At 38.9% G+C, this 26041-nt stretch overlaps 1 protein-coding gene across 2 annotated transcripts in view; it reads left to right on the top strand.

Annotated features, from left to right (window-relative positions):
• Positions 1-26041, top strand: part of LOC121301648 (talin-1) — a 95132-nt gene that overhangs the window by 46576 nt on the left and 22515 nt on the right. For both annotated transcript variants that reach the window (XM_041231216.1, XM_041231225.1), the window contains exons 14-40: positions 816-996; positions 1996-2109; positions 2532-2640; positions 3550-3758; positions 4273-4371; positions 10951-11118; positions 11885-12179; positions 12740-12906; positions 13221-13349; positions 14305-14418; positions 15137-15250; positions 15992-16126; positions 16366-16494; positions 17236-17338; positions 18239-18447; positions 19031-19150; positions 19868-20065; positions 20975-21114; positions 21218-21311; positions 22861-22950; positions 23257-23379; positions 23489-23632; positions 23880-24041; positions 24269-24409; positions 24544-24725; positions 24899-25031; positions 25244-25345. In XM_041231216.1, coding sequence (XP_041087150.1) covers positions 816-996; positions 1996-2109; positions 2532-2640; positions 3550-3758; positions 4273-4371; positions 10951-11118; positions 11885-12179; positions 12740-12906; positions 13221-13349; positions 14305-14418; positions 15137-15250; positions 15992-16126; positions 16366-16494; positions 17236-17338; positions 18239-18447; positions 19031-19150; positions 19868-20065; positions 20975-21114; positions 21218-21311; positions 22861-22950; positions 23257-23379; positions 23489-23632; positions 23880-24041; positions 24269-24409; positions 24544-24725; positions 24899-25031; positions 25244-25345 — 3904 coding nt within the window. The remainder of the gene's footprint in view (positions 1-815; positions 997-1995; positions 2110-2531; positions 2641-3549; positions 3759-4272; positions 4372-10950; positions 11119-11884; positions 12180-12739; positions 12907-13220; positions 13350-14304; positions 14419-15136; positions 15251-15991; positions 16127-16365; positions 16495-17235; positions 17339-18238; positions 18448-19030; positions 19151-19867; positions 20066-20974; positions 21115-21217; positions 21312-22860; positions 22951-23256; positions 23380-23488; positions 23633-23879; positions 24042-24268; positions 24410-24543; positions 24726-24898; positions 25032-25243; positions 25346-26041) is intronic.

Below are 26041 nucleotides of genomic sequence, written 5' to 3' on the forward strand. Positions count from 1 at the left end.
TTGGAGGCACCCGAGAATACTGTGGCTATTGACAAGTATCAGAGAAAGTAATTCCACATAATTTCCTCTTTGAGGAACTGGTGCCTTCAACGTGCCCTCTGAAAGCCAATTCTTGCTTGCCAAAGTAAACAACAGAATCAATCAAGCATTTAAGAACCTCACAATTTTTTCTTAATTCCTTGCTTATTGTGATGTATTGTATCCCTACGCTTCTGTTTATCCATTTGAACATAAACCTGGTGTTTTTCAAGGTCATTGGATATCGTTAGATTGCTCTTAGCCAGTGCTGTTCCATATCACCTATTCTGTACTGAACAAGACCTTTTTAATAATTTAGAACATGGCGAGTATATCTCTTCCCTTCCTGTGTTGGTTTGGGTATTTGTGGTATATATCTCGTTGTCTGATGACATTTTTTATGTTTTTTTCTGCAAAAGTAAATCCAAATATTACTTTCTTCTCAATATAATTCTCAATAACGCTCAATAATAAGCAGTTTCTCACAAAATTCAGCTATTCTTACACCGCTTAGGGTCTAGCATATTTATGTCCCAGCTCATTCATGATTGGACAGCTGCAAAACCAGGGCAGGTCTTTGACTCCCATTGGTTAAAATTACTCAAGACTGTCAGCCAAGGCAGAGAGTACTTTCAACTGTTTATGTCCTGCCTATTGGTTGGTTTTATTTTATACACAAAAATAGAAATCTGTACAATTTTAAGTTGTAAAAATAAATAATCCAACAAAGATTAAGTAAAACATGGTGTAGTTTCCTGTGATTCTTACCTAGCAACCCCCTCCCTGCTTCCTCTCAGGTCCACCGTACTCCAGCAGCAGTTTAACCGGGTTGGTAAAGTAGAGCACGGCTCTGTGGCCTTGCCAGCCATCATGCGTTCTGGAGCTGGCGGTCCAGAGAGTTTCCAGGTGGGCACCATGCCACAGGCCAAGCAGCACATCACCAGTGGACAGATGCACAGGGGGCACATGCCTCCTCTGGTAAGCAGCCTTTATTTGCACACTCCCAAGCACCTTCTATTCTTCAAGCTCATTTTTGCACATATATAATATGTTCTTGCTCATATCTTCAGAGCATAGCATGTGTTTAGTTTTGTACATTCTGTTCTGCTTTGTTTATTTTTCAAGTTGTCTCTTTTATTACATATTTACCCTGTTAGTAAGTGAACAGTATGGAACAGAACTGTGTTTATTCAACTTTGTTCCATTGTCCTTGTTCTGGTGCCTTAATTTAAGCATCAACCATTATTATAAACACATTCATATGTTGAAGGGACCATGCATAGATTGAAAGGTTGTATTTTGAAGTTGTTTGTTTTTATAAAAGGTATTGGAACAGGGCGACGTTACATACGTAGGTCATCTTTGAATAATACTGAGGCAGACAGAACACTGGGTGCTGACACGCCGCATAGGCACGCAGATTTAATAATACATGTCTGGCACTAGGGTACCAACAATGATAATCCTAGCACCGGATTTAATAAATGAAACAAAACAAAGCTAAAATTAAGTTTGCCACACAAATAGCGAGAGCTAGTCCCACTAAAAGGAACGTCCCGTTCCAGGAACTTACTACACTACACAAAACCTTGCTATACTGTTTGGGATCAACGTCCCCTAAACTGACCTACTTCTGGGCTCCTGGAGAACCGCTATCCTCTCGGCTACTCTGACCTCTTCAAATGGACTTGGCTGGGCAATGCCTTCACGAGCATCGTCGTGGAGTGGAAGGGTTTTGTGTAATAGTTCTCTCCATGGGGCAGACACTCTCCTCCTCAATGTCAGTGCAGCAAGCATTCGCTCAGCTCCCATTTGTATGGCTATGGCCGTGCAGTAGCCTCGAACTGTGGTGCAGACACCATTTTAAGGTGTTTTTTTTTTTTTTTTTTTTTCCAAAAAACAAAAAATGTACTACCGGTATTGTTTTTCAAAACTCAATCTTTTCAGTAGGCCGCATTATCAGTGTTTGTGTTGTAGACCTCGGCCCAACAGGCTCTGATGGGTACCATTAACTCCAGCATGCATGCTGTGCAAGCAGCACAGGCCACGCTGGATGAGTTTGACACATTACCACCACTTGGGCAGGATGCTGTAAGTACTAATCTCAAGAACAAAATCTTCATTTTTAAAATATATATATTTATTTCAATGAAATTTTATATAGTTTTCACTTTGTTTTGTAAATGGTAGTGCCTTCAAACAAGTATTTTTTCCTTCTTCACATATTGTACTTTTTTTTGCAGTACATTAAAATCTGCAGTGAAACTCTCTTTGGTAGCTTCAGTACTTTCAAGAGGTGTGAAAATGTGGTTACTTTGCACATTTTACTTTTTTCCATTTTGCATACACAGTACTGTATTAATCATTGCTATTTTGAGTTTATTTTGTTAAAAGTGAAACAATAGCATATACATTTTAAAGTTGGATCTGCTTCAATAATATTGGCCAGCTAATTTTAAAAACAAAAAAAATGAGAGAATGGTAACTATATTGTTGTTCCTTGTCAATCCCAGGCCTCCAAAGCATGGCGTAAAAATAAAATGGATGAATCCAAACACGAGATCCATTCTCAGGTGGATGCTATTACTGCAGGAACCGCATCAGTGGTCAATCTCACTGCAGGTACTTTTTAAACCATGTGTAACAGGATAGCGTCAGTAATGAGACTCTGAGGCAAGAAAGCTGCAGTTTAAAGTGTTAGTGCACACATTTATTAACAAGCCAAACAAACACACAAGAACAAAGCAACTGGCACAAGGGTCAAAATAAAAAAAGTTCAAACAAAACATAACAATTCGGCTGTCGAGCTGGGCATTTGCCTTCACTTACCATTTTCTCCGTAACACAGTATATACACATCTCCCCAGCACTCCAGCTTTCAGTCTTCCACACCATGCTATCTGAGATCAATTGCCCACTCTTCAAACAGCATCACCTCAACAGACAGATGCAGCAGTGGACTAACATGCAGCTCTTACCACAGCAGCCTGTTTGTGGTTTAGCTCTTTACCATTGTTTATCTACAATAGCATTCCAGGCACTTATTTCTGTCTTTCCTTTGGGAAAGCAACCTACATTACCAGAGTAGACTAGGCCTACCGTATAATCGTGCATATAGGCCCATGGTTTTATGCTTGGTTTTATAAAATGGCAAGAACAGAGGGAGCAATCTCATTGGCTAACAAGTATTCTTTTTTTAAATATGTCGCATTACCAGCACAGCTCTGAACTTTTAGAACCACTCTAAATCCTTAGATTTGCAATAGTTCTTCACTTTTTGCGAAAGTAGTGCATACAAGCCAGTGAGTTCATCTTGTGTATAAAAATGCATTCCCATTATGTAAGAAGAGATGCATATTTGCAAGATTATACAGTAATTCAGCGAGATCAAAAATTTAGCAGCTTGCATTTACAATGTACAAAGCATGTAGACGCTTCAGTTAATTAAGCTACTCTGTCAGACTGTTGATTTCGTACCTCAGTGTATTTTTGTACCTTTGTTTTAATGTCCGATTGTTTTCCTTTATTAAGGGGGTCCAGCTGACACAGACTATACAGCAGTGGGCTGTGCAGTGACCACTATCTCCTCCAACTTGACGGAGATGTCCAAGGGGGTGAAGCTGCTTGCGGCTCTAGTGGAGGATGAGGGTGGCAATGGGCACAATCTCCTTCACGCTGCAAAGAACCTCGCCTGCGCCGTCTCTGACATGCTCAAGACAGCCCAGCCAGCCAGTACTGAGGTAACCCGAGACTTAACTACAGTCTGCTATAAATAGCTACTCTAGAGCCATACTGAACCAAACACAACTTTACAGAAAATGGCTAATGACAAATGGAATCATACCCGGAGTGGGAGCAGCGCATACCTGATTTTATATTAGAACCCAGGAACTTTTTAAAGTAAAATCCATAAGGTGTCACACAATAGTTATATCTAGAGGACACACTGAATCTCAGAGGAATTTCTCTGTATTATACTTCATACATCCAGCAGTTATTGCTTGAATAATACAAAGACAGTTTTAACAGTTTTGCTTGTCGTCTTTTCAACAACCCACTATTAAAGCAAAAAAAATAAAAATAAATAATTTACTAGGATCAACTGGTTCTTCAATATCCAAATATTGAGCCTCCAAGAAAGCTACCTTTTTACTAAACTGTGTTTCTGTTGACTGCCTTAGCCCTCCTGTGTTATTTTTTCATAATGAACAACTTATTCCATAGATTTATTAATTTTTATCTTAATTATCTCAGCCTCGTCAGGTCCTGCTCCAGGCAGCAGGCAATGTTGGCCAAGCAAGTGGAGATTTACTACAGCAGATTGGCGAGAGTGAGGCAGACCCCAAATTCCAGGTAAGTTAGAAACTTAACCAACTAAACATATAAAAAACAGAAACTCATCTTAAGGCGCAGGGTCCCGAGTGAGACAGTGTTCTTCGAAAAAGGATGTGGTTGGTCTTTCAAATTTTTCATATGGAATCCCTCTAGTTTTTCTGCAGTGTTAATAGAATTATGCCTAGCAGTGCTCCAAACAGAATGTCAGCCAGGATTTTGAAAAATAACTAAAGTCAATCCAGATGCTAACACTAACTCTGATTGACTGGAATTCTAGGTAAAGAACTGAAGTGTGAACAACTGACCCCTGCTAGAGTTAATGTGAGGAAATGCTCCAGCTGTGTTTAACACCAACGCTGGGAGGCTCTGTAGCCATTGCAGCATCATTTTAAAAAGCATGTGAGGAGCCTGTGTAAAATCAGTGGGGCCTTCACATTCAGATCCAGGCTTTTTGTGTTACCTCCGAAACCGACCTCAGCTGGATCGGCAAGCAGCAAGCATTAGTTATATCTGAGCTTTTTGATCCTGGAACACCTCTGGGAGTTCCTCCTACATAAGCACAGTAAGGCCTACACAAGGATACAGGTGCCAGAAAGCATTCTAGGAATCTGTAAGACATTTTGAAACCAAAGGGTTAACATTGAGTTTTGCCCAAATGCCATGGATCTTTGTACAACTTAATAGGGTTTTTCATTTGAATGAGGAAAGGTTAACTCGTGAGTAATAGAGGAGAGATGTATAGGGGTCTTTCTATTAATTTTAATGTACAGTATTAGTACCAACCAGTGACTTCTTCTAAGTGGTCAAACTATGTGCACATGGTACCTGTATTGATATTGGCTGAACATCAGGTCTAGCTGTGTGTTCATAGTACAGCTACAAATATTTCAATTGGAATGAATAACAAAATATTTTTTAAAAAGTCAGTTGGCCACCGAAATGCTTCTGTTAAATGTTTAAAAATATGCAATTTTTAACAGGGGTTTATAAGTGAAAATAAGACAAAAGCAGGTAATGCAGCACTAAGCATGCACTATTCTGCTTAAGGGTTCTTAATGGCAACTATCCTGTAATCCTAGATTGATTTTTGTTTCCGAGTATTTATATTATTGGTTCACCCACTTGTCAATTTGCAGTGACTGATTTTTTTTTTTTTTTTTTGTTACAACAGTCCAAAGTAGCTAACTGACTTTATTATCTCCCTATACTGTACATAAATGATTCTATTGCCAGTCTTGAAGAATACTTTTTAAAAAGGTACTGTACATTGAGTTATTGAGCACAGAGCATAACAGTAAAGGAATGGCTGAACAGAAAGCCTGATTGTTTTGCCTTCCAGAGCTGTAATTGACCTGTGTATTCAAATCTGAACTAATTCAGATACAGTATACAGTAACCCCCGGCCGGCTTGAATGCATACTGCACTGAGGTAGATCTGGACACTGTACAATTAAAAAAAATCACATACAACTAAAGTTACACTTATCTTTTTTTGTTCTTGTTTTTTAAAGAAACAGTGTATTATTAGAATGATAACATGTCTCTTGTGAATGCTGTGTGCAGTTTTTTCTAGGTGAAGGATCACTCAGAAACACAGCACGGAAAGTCTCCCCTTATAGTCAAAGGATGGTAAAATAGCCGTCAAAATATAGCTAATCAAAGAAATTACTAATTAAAAAATAAATAAATAAATAAAAAATCTGGGGCTGACAATCAGTTGTTATCAAAGATTACATAAATTTGGTCTAAACAAGAACTAACTTTAAAAAAATGAACTGCTTTCAACTTTTCAGGAGGGTGAACAGGCTATCCCATAAGAGCTTCTAATTTATGTATATTGTATTTTAGCTGACGTATAATGGGACTGACCACAAAATACTTACTGAGCACCTTTGAGAATGTTAACAGCAGTCAGGGCCCTTTATATATATATATATATATATATATATATATATAATATAGAATATTATATATATATATATATATATATATTGATATAAATATATATATATATATATATATATATATATATTATATATATATATATAATATATATATATATATATATAATATATATCTATTATATATACTCAGGTATAATTACTCTGGTCAAGTTTCTTTTTCTATTATTCTATTAACAATATATTAACAACAGGGAACTAGATGGTCACCAGATTTTTTTCCAAAATTCTTAAAGAACAATACTCCATTAAGTTGGTATTAGTCAACTTTTCTTCAGAAATTGGAATATTTTTTATATTACTAACACAAATGTTAGTTTTGCTATAGAACTAGTACATTTGCTTATTAGCTTTAGCATAGTATTGCTTAAAACATGTTTTAGTTGTATGCCTGACCTGTACCTGAGCATATATAGTACACCAGATCTAATATTTATTGTTCAGCATGTCAAAATGTGGGACAGTGATTCTTAAAGAGACTGAATTGGTATTTTGGTTGTTTTTATAGGCAACATATTTTTATGACCCCTGCCCTCCATAGTTAAAACAGCAAAATATGCTCTAACGAGTGAAGTTATGCTGCATGTTGCAAGGGATTCAAGATTTGAGCATTCCCTTTATAGGTGTGTCCTGCTAAAAGCATATCAAAGTGTAATCAATGTTAAACACTTATCTGTAGTTCAGTAATTGTAGCTGCGGGACTGGAGTAATGCTACTGCATGTCTAGTCCATACAATGTTAATCTAGCCTAGGCCTATATGCAGACCAAAAGGAATACAGTCTCTTTTTAAATGTAATGGTAAAAACATGATGATGGGAGCACTAAAAGGTGGTTCTTTACGGTCTCTCTTTTTGTTTTTTGTTTTAAAGAAATGAGGATTTGAAAGTGGAATATAATCATTGTCAGCATAAGCAATCTACAAGAAATAGTTGAGTGGATAGTTCAGCTAGTAGAATGAGATTGATGAAACTGCTGAGTTCTTAACCCAAGGCCATGTAAAATATCCCAGGAATTTCCTTTATTTTGATGAGACCCTGAAGGAAATTTTGAAAATGTGGAGGAGTAAAAGGCATTGAATGCCCCCAGAGGCCCACCAGATAAAAAGCATTTACAGTCAGTTCTCTGGCTTTCCTCGCTTGTTGGTTTGTGATATATATACACACACACACACACACACACACACACACACACACACACACACACACACATATAGTACTGTGCAAAAGTTTTAGGCAGGTGTGAAAAAATGCTGTAAAGTAAGAATGCTTTCAAAAATAGACATGTTAATAGATTATATTTATCAATTAACAAAATGCAAAGTGAGTGAACAGAAGAAAAATCTACATCAAATCCATATTTGGTGTGACCACCCTTTGCCTTCAAAACAGCATCGATTCTTCTAGGTACACTTGCACAAAGTCAGGGATTTTGTAGGCATATAGTCAGGTGTATGATTAAACAATTATACCAAACAGGTGCTAATGATCATCAGTTCAATATGTTGGTTGAAACACAATCATTAACTGAAACAGAAACAGCTGTGTAGGAGGAATAAAACTGGGTGAGGAACAGCCAAACTCTGCTAACAAGGTGAGGTTGCTGAAGACAGTTTACTGTCAAAAGTCATACACCATGGCAAGACTGAGCACAGCAACAAGACACAAGGTAGTTATACTGCATCAGCAAGGTCTCTCCCAGGCAGAAATTTCAAGGCAGACAGGGGTTTCCAGATGTGCTGTCCAAGCTCTTTTGAAGAAGCACAAAGAAACGGGCAACTTTGAGGACCGTAGACGCAGTGGTCGGCCAAGGAAACTTACTGCAGCAGATGAAAGACGTCATCTTCTTCCTTCGCAATCGAAAGATGTCCAGCAATGCCATCAACTCAGAATTGGCAGAAAACAGTGGGACCCTGGTACACCCATCTACTGTCCAGAGAAGTCTAGTCAGAAGTGGCCTTCATGGAAGACTTGCGGCCAAAAAGCCATACCTTCAACGTTGAAACCAGGTCAAGCGATTCAACTGTGCACGAAAACACAGGAGCTGGGGTGCAGAAAAATGGCAGCAGGTGGTCTGGACTGATGAGTCCAAATTTGAGTCCATATTTGGCTGTAGCAGAAGGCAGTTTGTTTGCCGAAGGGCTGGAGAGCGGTACACGAATGAGTGTCTGCAGGCAACAGTGAAGCATGGTGGAGGTTCCTTGCAAGTTTGGGGCTGCATTTCTGCAAATGGAGTTGGGGATTTGGTCACAATTAATGGTCTCCTCAATGCTGAGAAGTACAGGCAGATACTTATCCATCATGCAATACCATCAGGGAGGCATCTGATTGGCCCCAAGTTTATTCTGCAGCATGACAACGACCCCAAACATACAGCAAAAGTCATTAAGAACTATCTTCAGCGTAAAGAAGAACAAGGAGTCCTGGAAGTGATGGTATGGCCCCCACAGAGCCCTGATATCAACATCATCGAGTCTGTCTGGGATTACATGAAGAGAAGCAACTGAGGCTGCCTAAATCCACAGAAGAACTGTGGTTAGTTCTCCAAGATGTTTGGGCCAACCTACCTGCAGAGTTCATTCAAAAACTGTGTACAAGTGTACCTAGAAGAATTGATGCTGTTTTGAAGGCAAAGGGTTGTCACACCAAATATTGATTTGATGTAGATTTTTCTTCTGTTCACTCACTTTGCATTTTGTTAATTGATAAATATAAACTTTTAACATGTCTATTTTTGAAAGCAATCTTACCTTACAGCATTTTTTCACATCTGCCTAAAACTTGCACAGTACTGTGTGTGTGTGTGTGTGTGTGTGTATATATATACACACACACACACACACACACACACACACACACACACACACTATTTTATACAGTCTGACATATTTAAGAACCTCTTTTGTGTTTGATGTGTTTTTATAGTATTTAAGAGGTTTCAGTGGGTTTGATTTAATTTCCAGTTACCCCCAGTGCCACACATTTAAATTACAAACTTAAAGGTGCAGTGTCACTATAGTTTTAAAAATATATCTGTTTTACATACTTAGGATTGTTGTTTTCATTTATTTGGCCAAGTTGAAAAAAGAAAAGAACTATCCAGCAGATACATCATATTGTAGCGTAGAATTAAAAAACAGTGAGACAGCAGTCAAAACAAACCTTCCACATAGTCATGTTCTCTAAAGGCATCAAAACCATGTTCTGTTCTGACAAATGCTAGATGATCTCATATATAAACAACATAACACACGGATTAGCTTTAATTGAATTTAATAGAAGTACTGTTACTGCTGTTTTAACAAACTTCGCAAACATTACTTCATTAATTAGTGCTTTTCCAGAAGGCATAACATTGTATTTCCTCTCGCCTTTTTTGAGCCGCTGCCTTCAAACTTACATTACGTACTGTGATAATTATATCTTTAACCAAGCAGTATCACAGAAAAACCAGAACGGAAATTTATTTTTTATTTTTTTGTTACCCCACCCCCAAAAATTAATCCACTAATTAACAGCATTTTATTTCACACATAAGCTGCAACATATTTCATATTTAGTGTTCATATTTAGTGTTGAAGCTGAAATGTTTTTTCTAAACAACATGTTCTACTCTCAGGCATGTAACCTGTTATCCATTTGGTTTCTGTTACTGTGATCATATCAAACCAATGTTGAAGTTTCAGCAACCTGATTGGAGCCAATTACATAGATTCACATGGAAAAATCCTGCTCTTATTGAAGAGCTGGCTTAGCCCTCGCTGGCCAGTTTCCCTTCTCTGCTTCTTGCTTGGCTGCAAAGCTTATCAATTGCACAAAATATTAATGACGCACATAAGCATTTTAGGGACTGGCTTTTCAGTACACCGTGCAGTAGCAGAAGAGCAGACCTGTATTATTGGTGCTTAAGGTCCCCAGGTAGCAATCCATCTCATATATATTTTGAAAACTTAACAAATCAAGCCGTAAGTGCAACCTTTGACCACGAAAAGGAGATACCAAGTACCATAAGGATATCTTCAAATGCAAGCTGATGTGCTGATCAACTTGGCAAAGTAAATACCTGGCACACCTGCTGCAGTAATTAAAATTTAACTCAACACTGCGTATTCATGTAGCGGTGTAGTAGAGATAACTTGCCACAAAACTGCACACCACCAGGACTATTGCAGAGATTCAGTATACAGTATGCTTTATTACTGAAACCCCTTTCAAAAAGGCAGTCTGGCCAATACATTTAATTTAAGGACAAAATTGTTGTTAAAATTGAATTTAAATGACATTTTTTAATGGCCAAAGAATTCAAGAAAATAGTATGCATGGTTATTAACCAGGCTTCTGTTCACAAACCAAAAATATTTTGGGAAATTACTGGTATATATATATATATATAAAATATTTTTTAATTTGCTTTTTTTAAATCTCATTTTGAGATATACAGGTAGGTAAGCAAATATGTTCCCGGGAACAAACCAAAACCAGGTTAAATGTGAAGTTGTCGGGCTTTTGTCAGGTGATGCAGTTTAGAATAGCTTAATGCAGGGGGATCAGGGTTTCTCTTCATCAATGTTTAATGCTCCCCTGCTAGTTAGCTGGCAAGCTGCCGAGAGCCTCTCATTAACCTGCCCGTCTCTTCCAGGACATGCTGATGCATCTGGCCAAAGCAGTAGCCAATGCAGCGGCTGCTCTCGTGCTTAAAGCTAAGAACGTGGCCCAGAAGACTGAGGACTCAGGGCTCCAGAACCGCGTGATTGCCGCCGCCACCCAGTGCGCCCTCTCCACCTCCCAGCTTGTAGCTTGCACCCGGGTAAGGAGACTGTCAGTGCATTATTCAGCAAGGAATTGGCTTACTCTGGGACGAGGCAAAATACTGAACAGCACATGCCTTTTCAGCAATTACAAAAACACGGCTACATTGGCTTTTCTGCAAGTTGTTTTGGTAAATGACTCTTTAAATCCATCATATTGCTCTGATGGTCAGTATGATTTCCTTTACATACTTTATTCTTTTAATTTTAAGCATTTGTTGGCTTCTTAATCCTCTACCTCCGCTTTATTTTTAATGCATTTACTTATTACATGCCTGTGTGTATTTTGAATAGAAATGTATCTAGTAATTATGACTTTTAGAAAATGAATGCAGGCCTTTTAAATTCTTAACTCTTATTCCAAAATACTGAATTTAAGTATATAGTGAAGCTAGATTAAAAAAAGATATAATCTGGTTATATATTTTCAGACATTTCCTAGTCTTCAAATAGATTATCTTAACTTTTAAGTACAGAAGCTCAACAGGAGAGGCATGTGAAAGAAACTGGATTGTGATTTGATCTAACTATCGGTCAGCCTGATCTAGGTGCCATTTACAGGTTGCTTGACTTGGAACACTAGTTCTCAACTCTAGCCCTCGGGAACGTGAATTTGTTTCAACGGCCAAGTAAATATTTGTTTTAAGTTTGCATTGCTTTCCAGTGCACAGCAAAATAAAAAATAAAAATCACACACAGCTTAATCCGAGAAAATATTCTATAACCAAAGTTATCCATGATTACATTTATTTGTCCCTCTCCTAGGTGGTTGCCCCCACCATCAGCTCCCCAGTATGCCAGGAGCAGCTGATTGAGGCAGGGAAGCTGGTGGCCAAATCAGTGGAGGGATGCGTGGAGGCATCCCAGGCTGCCACCAACAATGAGCAGCTGCTGAAGCAGGTGGGCTCGGCTGCTACGGGGGTGACGCAGGCCCTCAATGACCTGCTGCAGCACATCAAGCAGTACACCACCGGCGGGCAGCCCGTCGGGCGCTACGACCAGGCCACCGACACCATCCTCAACGTCACAGAGAACATCTTCAGCTCTATGGGGGATGCAGGTACCAGTATTGGTTCAGAATGCTCCAGAGGTGTGGAGGCTGGTACTGTTTAAATAACCCAGTAGAGACTATACTCTTATTCTATTTAACAGTACATGCTAGAGAGCAGCTCACGTTTCAATTTTATGTGTTCATGTTAATTTGTTCACAGGAATTGTAAGTAAAGCCTACACTAGACCAGGCACAGTATTCCTTTTGGTACCATCTTGACGGGCATTACGCTTTTTATTAAGACTGTAATTTGTCCTAAATGGATGACAATTGGGACCACTGTGCCCCAAATACCGGCTACTTATTTTTATCCAATTGTTCTAATCTTACCTAATTTAATTCAGTAAATGCTAGTCACAGGTTTTCAGTCTTGTGAATGTGGAAGCCTCTAGTGTGTAACAAAGTGAAGCCTTCATTTTGTCTACAGATCAGATGTATAGTAAGTTCTTGTAGTTCTGTCTAGCTTTTTGAGACAGTATCATTTCATTACCTATCAGATTGAAATTAAACTCGCTAACTGTGCTACATGTTGTCAAGGCAGCTTCTTACCCAGCCGTTTCTCTGCTCAGGTGAGATGGTGCGGCAGGCTCGCATCTTGGCCCAGGCCACCTCAGACCTGGTCAATGCCATAAAAGCCGATGCTGAAGGCGAGTCTGACCTGGAGAACTCCCGCAAGCTGCTTTCTGCAGCCAAACTGCTCGCCGACGCCACAGCTAAGATGGTAGAAGCTGCCAAGGTAGAGATGATGAAGGGTTATGCTGCGAGGATAATGTCCTATAAGGAGTTTGTCAACTTAAAACATTTTATGCAGTAAAATAGAAAGGATACATAATCTTAACCAACACTGAGGGTAGACGCACTCAATAAACATGGGTTCTCCTTAGACATAAATCCAGTGTTATAAGGTTTTTATAAGGTTGCATTTTAAAGTAGTGGAACATTCTGTATGGCATAAGTCAGAAAAGCTTTTGAATTACTAGTGGATGAGTTTTTTTGATATCCTTCCTAATTTGAGTTTAGGGATGTAGTCATGCCATGTCCTCTCTTCAGGGAGCAGCTGCCAACCCAGACAGCGAGGAGCAACAGCAGAAGCTACGGGAGGCAGCCGAGGGGCTGAGGATTGCCACCAACGCGGCAGCCCAGAATGCCATCAAGAAGAAACTGGTCAACAAGCTGGAGGTGAGCGAGAGCACAGGATTAAACCTAAATTGTACACCATCACAGCCAATCAGATTGCTCTGTACGATATGTCACGATACACTACAGCTTTTGATTTCTGTAGTGCTTGAAATGGAACAAGTTTAAGTTGAAAAAAATAAAAAAAACATTCCATCACTACGACAACCGTAAAGACTACCGCAGAAGAGAAAGTATCCGGAAAGTCCAGCCAGAGGATACCAAATTATAGAAAGAAAGCAGAGAATTTTTTCCTTTCACCATGCTTATCATGTTTGCATTCTTCCGTGGCTGCAATCTTAGTGAACTTTTTGTGGAAGGAAATGCTAGAGTTTCCACATTTTTACGGTTAAACCAGGCCCAGTAGGGCATGAACTGTGAGGTTCTGTATCTGTTCTGGCTGCTGTATCAATCACACCCCTCCCAGCAGATGACAAGCCTGATATTGGTGTATTGATGAACGGGATAGAGAAATGTAAGATTCTGAAACATTTTAACAGCTGGAAAAGATCCATATTTGCAGGTGTTACTTAATCAGCAGGTTTGGGAGTAACCTCATTTAAGTACACTGAAACCAGTTAATTGCAGTCAATAGGAGCTGACTGGTTGCAACATGTTTCTGTGGTCTGTAGGGGTTTCTAGCTGACACTTGTTCACAACAAATTGCTTTTCTTTTTAACACAGGACATATTTTCACAACACTTATATATGTTATAACATATTTTTGAGGAATAAAATAAAATTCTCCAATAGTTTTATACAGGTATTATTATTAACTGTTTTATACAGGTGTTAAAGGTCAGCCCCAGGTCAGATGTATAGTAAAGCAAAAACAGATCAGACAGGAAATACTACAGGGTTTGAGAGCGTTCTCAAGGGTGCTAGTGTTGGTCGTATATAACCAGAAAGGAAGAGATTTCCTTTTTGTGAGCACTGTGTTCTTTTATGTTTCCTGTAGAATGCAGCTAAACTGGCTGCTGCCGCAGCCACCCAGACCATTGCCGCTGCTCAGCAGGCTGCCTCCACCAATAAGAACCCAGCAGCACAGCAGCAACTTGTCCAGAGCTGCAAGGTGAGAAGCAGAATGACATCAACTTTATTGCTTTCACTAGCCGAGCTAGGGGTTAGGAATCACTTACAAAGTGCCTGAAGAGAAAGGAGCTTTTCAAAAAGTGGAAAACCAACGTTTCTATTTTGTCAACATTTATTTAAAAATTCAATTTAAAATGTTTTAAAGCTGTTTTAAAAGATGTATAGAGAATTTTAAAAAATGGTCAAGCAAGGCTCAATGCAGTTATAGTACTTTATCTGTCTGTCTGTCTGTCTGTATCTATCTGTCTATCTAATATTTATTTGTATAACTACTTAATAGTTTGAGGAAAGAATATTATTCCACATCAAATATATATTTTTTGTAGTAATCCTGTTCTGGTGAGTCTGTTTAACATTACAAATATCAGTGAATGCAGAAACAATAATACATTATGATCATGAAAACAATGAGAATTAACAGAAGTATAATATTATGGAAATTCAGATAACAAAGTATCAGTTTTAATGCAGGTAATATAGTTGAGGCAAAAAAAAAGAAAATGACTCCGTTTTGCTTTAATGTCTGCAGCACGTAGTAAAAAGTAAACATATCAATACATATTGCATCATCCTGCCATAGTCTCTATAATCTATGCAATTTTTCATAAAAAAAAAAAAAAAAAAAAAAAAAAAAAACTCAGACAAGCAAACATTAGGCTGACTGTGTAACCTGAAGACCCTGTTGTGTTCTTGAACAGGTTGTGGCGGATCAGATTCCCATTCTGGTCCAGGGCGTGCGAGGAAGCCAGTCCCAGCCTGACAGCCCAAGCGCTCAGCTAGCTCTCATCAGCGCTGGACAAAACTTTCTTCAGGTAAGGGGTTTAATAACGCACCTTCTGTGCTGGTAGTGGGGCTGTTCCATGTGCTCCGAGACCCACAGGGCATTACGGATTCTTCAAGCATCTTGGTTTTGTTTTTAAGATGAGCTTTACACTTTCGGGTAGCATCCTAATCTCCTGTCTTGTCATCTCTTTGCTTTCTTTCATTTGAAAAAGGACAATTCTAGGACGTTTTATACTCCGAAGCAGTTTATGAAGCACAACTATAATAATTTAATACAGTATAATTTAAAAGTGTCATCTTTACCATTTCATACCAAAGACCTTACTCATTTCATTTCTGAAGTAGTATAAAAGATAGACTCCTGCACATTTGCACCATAGATTAGCAGTAGCTCTACTTAATTGTAAAGTGATAATTCTAAGAACTGGCTACAAGCCAACCCCTTAATTTTTCAGCTTGGTAGCATTCACTAGGAAAAATGAGTAAAGCTTGTGGGAAATATGATTTATATACATTTGTATTTTCAAGGTCTATGGCCCTTATTGCATGTTCATGTATTGTGAAAAATGACACTTCAATAAATATTAAACCTAATCATAGTTATGTATACCAAACCAATTAACCACTCCAATTAAACAAAATTTTTTTCACTAGTTCTTGTTATTGTCCTGCTTTAGAATGATGCTGTCAGAAATAGTGTTCTATACCTGCTGGCCAAGTTTAATGTGGCCGTGAAAACTGCGTCAAACACATTCCTTTGTCTTCCACAGCCTGGAGCTAAGATGGTTACCGCTGCCAAGGCCACTGCTCCTACCATCAGTGACCAGGCCTCTGCCATGCAGCTGAGCCAGTGTGCCAAAAACCTGGCAACCGCTTTGGCTGAGCTCAGAACTGCTGCACAGAAGGTGAGAAGGATACCGGAAGACGTTGCCTGTTTCCTACAATATACAGCTTTTCTAACGGCTCATGGACATAAACAAACTCACTCGCAGACCCTTTAGGACACTGAGGTGGACAGAGCATGAACATTTGTGTGTGTGTTATATCCCCAGGCCTAGTTTTAACATGCAAACTTCTGTTTGTGCTGCCTGCTGTCATTTCACATCTTAACAACCTCTTGTATTTGTTCTGCAATGATTTACAGGCACAGGAAGCCTGCGGCCCTCTGGAAATAGACAATGCTCTGAATGTAGTCCGGAGCCTGGAGAAGGACATGCAGGAAGCAAAGGCCTCAGCTGTGGAAGGGAAACTGAAACCCCTGCCTGGAGAAACGGTGAGTCTCTTCACCAGCCATGTACCAGCCACAGTAATGAAGTTTCAAACCACAACAGCTGTTAGCATAAACATACACTGCATGACTACATCACTGCATCAAGTGTTCCTCTCTGTTTCACTATGGACCTTGCAGCAGGTCATTATCAAGTCAAAGATTTGCTTGCGGAAAGTTCTAAAAACAAATACTTGTACAAGTCCATTCTGGGATTTTATAAGATTCCCTAATACCTGGTCTTGCAGATTGTGATAACATGCTGTTCATTTGGTCCTTTTGTCATTGACCCAGATTTAACCCTTTTTGCCACAACACGTGTTTTGATGAAGATAATTGTGATAACATGCTGTTCATTTGGTCCTTTTGCCATTGACCCAGATTTAACCCTTTTTGCCACAACACGTGTTTTGATGAAGATAATTGTTTCCCTCCCCCCTTATTCACTTCATATGTCACAAATTTTAGGGCCCAAATATTTTCTAATATACTGCATACAATTTTCTTGTTTAAAAAAAACAAAAAACAAAAAAAAAAGCTTTGCTGGTGTATCAGTGAATAATGTAACGTGAGTCGCAGTAATGAAAAATGAAGAGACCCCTAAGTATTTTTCATATATCAATTCATTCCTGAAGACTGTATGTCCCAGTATTTTAGCGACATCATCGTGTCTGATTGACAGTTTGAATGTAAGTTGTTTCTGTACATTGCTGTTCCTAACCAGCCTCTGAATTTCCCTTTGCTCAGTTGGAGAAGTCCTCTCAGGACCTGGGAAACAGCACCAAGGCTGTGAGCTCTGCCATTGCTCAGCTGCTCAGTGAAATTTCCCAGGGCAACGAGAATTACACAGGTACCGAGGGACTGTGATAATAGTATGGTAATGTAGAGAAGCATTTTCCCAATGTCTTAATGTCTGAAGATTACAGGTGTAACCACTGTGTCCCGTCTAAATGCCAGCAATGGTAAAAAAAAAAAAAATAATTGGGCCTTCTCTCAAACCCCCTTTTGTGTCTTCAAATTCTTCAATTCTCAGCCTGCATAAACTGGAGCAGAGTGTTCATGGGAACTTAATGTTGCATTTTTTTCTATAAGGAGTTTAAAAAAAAAAAAAAAAAATCTATGGTATGTTTTAATTAGCTGTACCCTTGTAATATTTTCATAAATGCATCTTCATTTTATTTATTTATTTATTTTGACTTTTTTTTTCTAAAAAACATTAAATGCGAAAAACAGCAGAATGCAACAATGCTTGGAACTGTTGGAGCAGTCCTATACCTCTGTCATACAGGAAACTCCTTTTTCTGGCAGGAAACTCAAGTGTAGAAGTTCTAAAGTGCCTTTTCCTTCCTAAGCATGAGAACTTGCAGTATTTGATTAATTAAATACTACACACTTTCATTGATTAACACTCTTCTCCAGGAAATATTAATTTAATATACATTATACAATGTGTATTTTGTTTAATGTTAAAGTGACCCTGGTCACTCTGGAAGAAAACATCAGTGTATTTCAGCCAATAGATACTTATGATGAATACCATTTGTTTCTGTTGCAAGCCTGCATCTGTTAGCATCAGCATACTAAACAGTTGCATTTTATACCTTATGCTTTGCAATTCTATCTTTTTTTCAACGTGTCGAAGTTTCCAACCTGCTTTCACAGGCTGCATTTGACAGCTCTTGTCTGAATAGACAGTCAGGCTTTAGTTAGCTGAACTGTTAGTGACTCGCATGGTGTTTTCTCTTGATAGGAATGGCTGCCCGAGACCTGGCTCAAGCCCTGAAAGCTCTGGGCATGGCAGCTCGCGGTGTTGCTGCCAGCACATCAGACCCACAGGCTCGCAATGCAATGCTGGATTGCGCCAGCGATGTCATGGATAAATCAGGCAACTTGATAGAGGAGACAAAGAGGGCAGTGGCCAAGCCAGGAGACCCAGACAGCCAGCAGAGACTGGCACAGGTAGGTACCATAATGGTGTAATGGTGTCTAATAATGAACTTCATGAACCAAATTAAATGACAATACATTTCCCCATCCAGTGATAAGCATGTTTCAAAATGAACAAATAATAGTACAAAATTGTGACAGGGCTATTTTGATATGATTATTATTTTTATGCTTGATAATGAGACTGACAGAACAAATGATAAACATACATATAAAAATATCCTATTTATACCAGTTGTATTTTATGTTGTTTGTTGTTGGTTTTGTGCCAAAAGAAAAACGTGTTCACTGTTGCCGTGGTAACATAAATCATTGCTAGTTTCCAAGGAGGCCTGAGTTGATTTGTTGCTAGTTTTGTAAAATTAACACTTTAACAAAAACCGTTGCAAATTGTGTGAACACCATGGCAAATCTATTTTAAATTGTCCATATAGACCAGGTGGTAAAAATATTGTATTCTATTTTCATTGATTCTAGTCTATTTTTATTTTTATTGTTATAACCCTTTACCATGGCCTCATGAGCCAGTGAGTAAGCAGGAGCTATTAGTACTTCTGTGAGATTTCATTATTTTGTAATTTTTTTTTTTTTGCAGGTTGCAAAGGCAGTATCCCAGGCCCTGAACAGGTGTGTGAACTGCCTCCCTGGACAGAGAGATGTGGACAATGCCATCAGGACAGTGGGAGAAGCCAGTAAGAAGCTCCTGGCAGACTCGGTAAGTGACAGCCAAGAATCATAACGACTGCCATTAATTTAATCATGTTTTTCGCATATTAGTTACCCTTAAGTGTTTTTAAACCCTGATTTAAGATGGCATCTGCTCTAATCATTCATAATTTTCTAACAAGGCAGTTGTTGGCAGTGATTGCCAACTGTGCAATCAGCTGGCTAAGCTTTCCCCCGGCTGGAAAATCATGTTTTCATGGGCTGATAAATTTAGCTTGCAGTGTCATCCACTGCTGGAATTCATATTCATGCATTCTAGTTGCAAGGAAGGTCAACCTCTGCAACATACCAATCTTGGAAGACTCAGTCCTACAACAACTCTGTTTACCATAGCTATATCAACAGATATAGTTGCAGTGGTTGTAGTGTCCCAGATATAAATCAAATTTTTGTAAAGGTCATGCACATCTCTCAAACAAAAAGTGAGGTCCCAACAATGAATATAGTGTTAAAACCAGCTGCTGCTGTTGTGGTATCCTATCCAGAAAGAGAACAGTGCAAACACAAGTATTTCGTATTGTTTTTGGAGCCCTACTGAAGCAGTATGTCATCATTGTGGTGTTCTAAACTGAATTGTTTTACCTAACTTGGTTAGAAACTAAATCTCTTGACATGGTGTTTTTGTAAAGGTTATAAAATATTTCTGACATAGTCCTTCTGTGTCAGCCAATAAGTATTCAAATGTTTTGTTTGTTGTTTTTCACAGTTCCCCCCAAGCTCCAAGAGCTTCCAGGAAGCCCAGGGTAATCTGAACCAGGCAGCTGTAGGGCTGAACCAGTCTGCCAATGAGCTGGTGCAGTCTTCCCGGGGCACCACTCAGGACCTCTCCAGGGCCTCTGGGAAGTTCGGACAGGACTTCAATGAGTTCTTGCAGGCCGGCGTGGAGATGGCAGGACAGTCCCAGGTAGGTTACACAGTCTAGCTCTCATATCCCACTCAATCGTCTCCACAATGGCTGTCAATCATTGATCTGGAATATCTGTAATCAGAATCAGACCAACAAATCCCAGTCAGTGCATCCGTAGTCCACTGGATCTGTTTGGACATGAAACCGTAGTAAGAGATTATCATTTTTATCTCAGAGTCAGAGATTTTTGTAGTAAAAATTGCACACTACCTGGCATAGTAGTTACTCCTGACAGGTTTGAAATAAAGGTATCCACTATATGCAAAACATATAAACATGTGATACCTAGAAAGGTTTTTTTCCTTCTCTGAGAACCGCCATGTTTGCTTTACATACCTTCACGTTATCTCATTAGTGGCTCCAGTAGAAGGCAGATTAGCAATCGGTCTGCCAGTCTTCTGACAGGTTGCCTTAACTAGCTGTTGGGAGGCTTTACTACTTCTTCCTATTATCACTTGTTTGAATGTATCCTCACAAAAAAAAAAAAACAGCAGTTCCTGTGTCGTAAAATATTTCTCATGCCAATTGTCATTTTTTTATTATTATTTTTGTTTTCTAAGGGAATTATTATTTAATTTCTAAGGATAGAAAGGGGTTAACAATTTGAAGTAATCTGCCTTATAAATACGAGCAAGCACATATATACAATTAATGTTTGCTTTACAAAATTTAGCTTTTCTTTTGGTTTTAATGGGCTATATTCACAAAGCTTTAAGTCATAATAAGAAAAGCACTGTTTAAAAAGCTCTGTGCATAGGGCCCAGTAAGTCTTGCCAGTTGTGCTAAATGCCATGTTGTTAAATACATTTAATTACAAGGTATTTTGCCTTCTGCTTGCAGCCAGTGTTTTCCAGTATTATATAAGAGCCCTGATTTCAGTTTGTTTGTTTGTACTATCCTATACAGTCGAAGGAAGATCAGACTCAGGTGGTCACAAACCTCAAGACCATCTCCATGTCTTCTAGCAAGCTCCTGCTTGCAGCTAAAGCTCTCTCTGCAGACCCCAGCGCCCCCAACCTCAAGAACCAGCTTGCAGCTGCTGCACGGTAAGGGGAGAAATACATTTTGTCATTAGAATTGTTTTGTATATTGTAACTCCTCCTTCTGGATAGTATTAATATTGTGTGTACCTCCTTTGTCTCTATGCAGCGCTGTCACAGACAGTATTAATCAGCTGATCACAATGTGCACCCAGCAGGCCCCAGGCCAGAAAGAGTGTGACAATGCCCTGCGGGAGCTTGAGGTATAGATGTGCTTTTTTTTTTACTTTTCATTTTACATGCACTTAGTATTCTGTGTACTGCAGTATGCTGCATATCTGGAATATGTATGCGGCATATTATGTTTACAGGATTTAGAATATGCTGTTACTCTAGAATTTAAATTTATGTACAACTTTGGTATAATGCTGAATACTGAGCCCTGAAATGCAGGAGAATCTGTCTTTACCAGCTCTTGCCAGCTTACCCCAGGAAGGATGCTGTTATTCAGCACAAGTGAAATAACACCTTTTTAAGAAGCAGACATAGACATTCAGTCCCTCTGATGACAGGTTAACAGGTGACACTGCAGCCACTTGCATCCTTGCTCTGCAGTTCACATTTCACCATTTGAAGGCTCTCAGTCTACTGTTAAGTACATTGAACAATTGAAAAAATAGGGCTACCAGTTACTGTCATTGTTGATCATGTTAACAAAGAGTAGGTTCATCATTACAGATTGCATATGGATTTGTTAGTTGGTTAGATCTGCAGTATACCACCTAATTTATTGATATTAACAAGCTATTTGATCATTAAATGCTGAGTAAAAGTAAATAAACAGCCATGTGTAGTACTCAAGCTGTTTTTTAAATATTTCAGTTAAATATTTTAATAGATTAATATAATGTCTTTAGCCTTTTACAAAAACTAAATTAACTTTATGTTCAATGTATAAATTGGTAGGTTTATGCATGTCTTTAAATAATATGTCTTATTTAGGAATCAAACAGTATTTAGTAAGCTAACTAAACTTGCAAACTAAATATATTACTGTAATGAGTAGCTAGTATACTTTCTGTTTTGTTTTGTTTTTTGCTCACTTAATTTTCAGTCTTTGTACCAAAAAAATACTTTGAATACAATTTGAGGTTAAACCTCTTAACATTTAATTTAAAGGTAATTGCCCTGTGAAATGTAAAAAAATAAAAATGTAATGCAAATCTTATGATTTTTCAAAATTTCAAACAAAAAAATGATTCATAAAAATTAAAAAAAAGGTGCTCTGGTGTAGCCCAAGTTGAATACACATTTCAGTTTGACTGGGCAGTTAGCACCAAGTGGATATGAAAGACACTTGCTCCACTCATTAATATTTAACTTTCCCAGTAAGCAGTATACATACTAATTCAATTCACTGACACCCAATCTTTGATGCTTCTAGCAGACTGTGGTAGCTGGGGTTTCTCTGAGTGATATCAACAGCAACAGGTAGTAGAGTCAGGTGGAAGATACAACAAGAGGAAAGGAGTTCATATTTTGTAGGATCTGGTCAGTTACCTGGCCTGTAGGTTTTTTGCATTTTATTTCTGCTACTGTTCCTGCTAAGATTTTCAGAAGGGAACATTTTCAGTAAAGATTTGGAATTAATAAAGACTCTGCACTATCACTGAGGCTGGGAATTAGCATACTCACCACGTCAAGCCCTGTGTGCTGTTGCCATGTGCTGCGGTGTTTGAGCTGAGCTGCACTTAGTGCTGGGAGATGCTGTTCATGAACTACAGCGTTAACATGAATGTTGCCCTCTTACAGACCGTCCGTGGCATGCTGGAAAACCCCACGGAAGCTGTGAATGACCTCTCCTACTTCGACTGCATTGACAGTGTAATGGAGAACTCCAAGGTAAGCCAACATGGAATTAAACAAAGACTCTGTAAGGGATCTCTGCTAAATATCGCTTGCCTTGTGCTAGCTGTACACTGTTAAACAAAAACATACAGCGACTTTCCCTGAGATCAGCGGTGAGAAACAGAAGCTCTTTCTTTACAGTGAGATATGAAATAACCTTTTAAAGTAACTCTTTGTAATGGTGATCTACTTTATGATCTAGTTGGATATTTTAAGATTTGATCACAGTATAGGGTATCTTTCATGGCAGAGCACCGTGAGGTTCTAGATTCTGATGCTTGGTGGTTTATTTCTTTGCAGGTTCTTGGAGAAGCCATGGCAGGAATATCTCACAATGCAAAGAACAGTAAGCTTCCTGAGTTTGGAGACTCTGTCAGCTCAGCATCCAAAGCTCTGTGTGGGCTCACTGAAGCTGCTGCTCAGGTACAGTTAGTGACCCTTTAAGATGTATAGTTAAGTTAACCCCACAGTTTAAAATACATTCTTGACTGGCTGCTTAACTGTACTATCCACCCTTCTCTTTTCTGTTTAGGCTTCCTACCTGATCGGCGTTTCGGATCCCAACAGCCATGCTGGGCAGAGGGGACTAGTGGATCCTTCCCAGTTTGCCAGAGCAAATCAATCCATTCAGATGGCCTGCCAGAACCTGGTGGATCCAGCATGCACCCAATCACAGGTGAATGAACTTTACAATATTGGCTTTGATTTTATATGCAGTTTTGTTTAAATGCCTTACTGACATCTTTGTCAGTTTTGATTACTATGAAATTCATAAATGGTCACGTAATTTACATTCCCATTATACATTCCTTGGCAGCAATAATTGGTGGTAGCAGTAATTTATCCCTACATTTGCAAATCATATTATTTATTGTGGTAATTGTTTTAATTAATGTGTAATAAGTTCATGTTCCTCTCCACAGGTTCTTTCAGCTGCTACCATTGTTGCCAAACACACTTCAGCACTGTGCAACGCCTGCCGTCTGGCTTCATCCAAAACTGCAAACCCTGTTGCTAAGCGACAGTTCGTCCAGTCGGCAAAGGAAGTGGCTAACAGCACAGCTAATCTTGTTAAGACAATAAAAGTAAGCATTAATCAAAGACTTTAATTTATGAGTAATATAGCAGAGGTTAAACAAAGTGCATTTTTGCAAGTATTATACAGCATAATCCCTTTATTCAAACCCCCTTTATATCCCAACCACTCTCTTAACTGGAAGCATGTCCTCCAATAGATTTATTAAAACCACAATTTGAAATGTCAGCGTATTACATTTTGTTAAATGCCTGTCCTCCTTCTCCCCTCGTGCAGGCGCTTGATGGAGCTTTCAGTGGAGAAAACCGCGAGAAGTGCAGAGGCGCGACTGTGCCTCTGATTGAGGCTGTCGACAATCTGACCGCCTTCGCTTCCAACCCAGAGTTTGCCAGTGTTCCAGCACAGATCAGCCCCGAGGTCATTTTTTTGTAGCCAGTTGCATCTCTTCTTTTGAAATGCTTTTACTCTGGAATTATTTTTCTTGGAAGTCACTGAGTAGTTCCAAGCAATAGCAGTATATATGTATTTTTTTAAAATTTTTTTTCCTGTAGGGGCTCCAAGCAATGAAGCCCATAGTTGTTGCTGCCAAGACCATGCTGGAGAGCTCAACTGGGTTGATCCAGACTGCCCGCTCACTGGCCGTCAACCCCAAAGACCCACCAAAGTGGTCGGTCCTGGCTGGACACTCCAGGACAGTCTCCGACTCCATCAAAAACCTCATAACAAACATGAGGTAGGAGATCCTTTTTTTGTTGTAGGCGTGATAGTAAACCATCTTGCCTGTGCTTTGTTCTCTCCATCTATGACATTGTATAACTTTTTAGAGGAATGCGTTTTTAATGGGTTTCTTAGTTTTGTGTTTTTAGTCATTTGTTTTGTTGCATTGTGACTGTTTTTGTTTCACAGAGATAAAGCTCCTGGACAGATTGAGTGTGATCAAGCCATTGAGGTTCTCAATAGGTGCATCAGAGATGTGGATCAGGCATCACTAGCTGCTGTCAGCCAGCAACTTAACCCAAGAGAAGACATTTCACAGGAGGTGAGTTTAGTGGTTTAATTACACACTTAAATTGAACTCAGTTGTATGTTTTATGTAGAGTTTCCTTTTAATATAACATTTCTTTTTGGTTTGGAAACACAGAGGTGTCTCATATTGTATTGGATTGAAACATCTGTAGAGTTTGTCATCATTGTGAATTAGTGCGGGTTTCTTGGTACCCAGCAGTGACCTCTTCACCTTGACTGTTGCAGGCCCTTCATGACCAGGTGGCAGCGGCAGTGCAGGAGATCAGCATCCTGATTGAACCCATCGCAGTGGCGGCTCGATCTGAGGCGTCAGAGTTAGGACATAAGGTAAGGTAATACCCAGCAGGAACTGTAAAATGTTCTACTACTACTATTGTGATTGCAATTTTGTATTGCTTTTTGGAAGCTTTGACCATCATCGTCACATTTCAGTTGGACAAGTAATAAAACAAATACTGAAAAGGACAAAATAAGTGGAGATCAGGTGTCTGAACAACAAATGGACACTTAATTATGTATTTGTAAATATTACGTAGTATGCCAGGAATAATTGTGATATTAAATATTGTGTCTTACCACTGCATTCATTTCAAGTTCAGTAGCAACAGCTTATTTTTTAGTTTTTTTTTTTTTTTTTAAGATTCTGGGCACTCGCTGGCTGTTTCAGAGGGTTTTTTGTGACTATAAAAAAATATGTTAATAGACGCCTAAATGGAAAGATGTGTACATTTCCTGGCATGTGTTCCTGGTTACTCAGACACAGCACTGCGGGCTGATGGTAGTTTTATAATTTTGGCTTTGGTCTCATTGATTTACTTTTTAGATGATTGAAAAGGGAGTTTAGTAGAAGCAACTTCCATCACTAGTAAAATGGAAGGGAGACATTCAGAAGTCATGTGTACTGCATGCAATTAAATCAGCTTTCTGTTTTTAGGGGTGTTTTTTTTTTTTAAAGCTGTTTTCTTTGGATTAAAGAAAATAGAAATGTCACAGTGCAGCGTCTTCATGGTAAGATGAGGATGC

This window comes from Polyodon spathula, chromosome 2 (genome assembly GCF_017654505.1).
Source record: "Polyodon spathula isolate WHYD16114869_AA chromosome 2, ASM1765450v1, whole genome shotgun sequence".
Lineage (NCBI taxonomy): Eukaryota > Metazoa > Chordata > Actinopteri > Acipenseriformes > Polyodontidae > Polyodon > Polyodon spathula.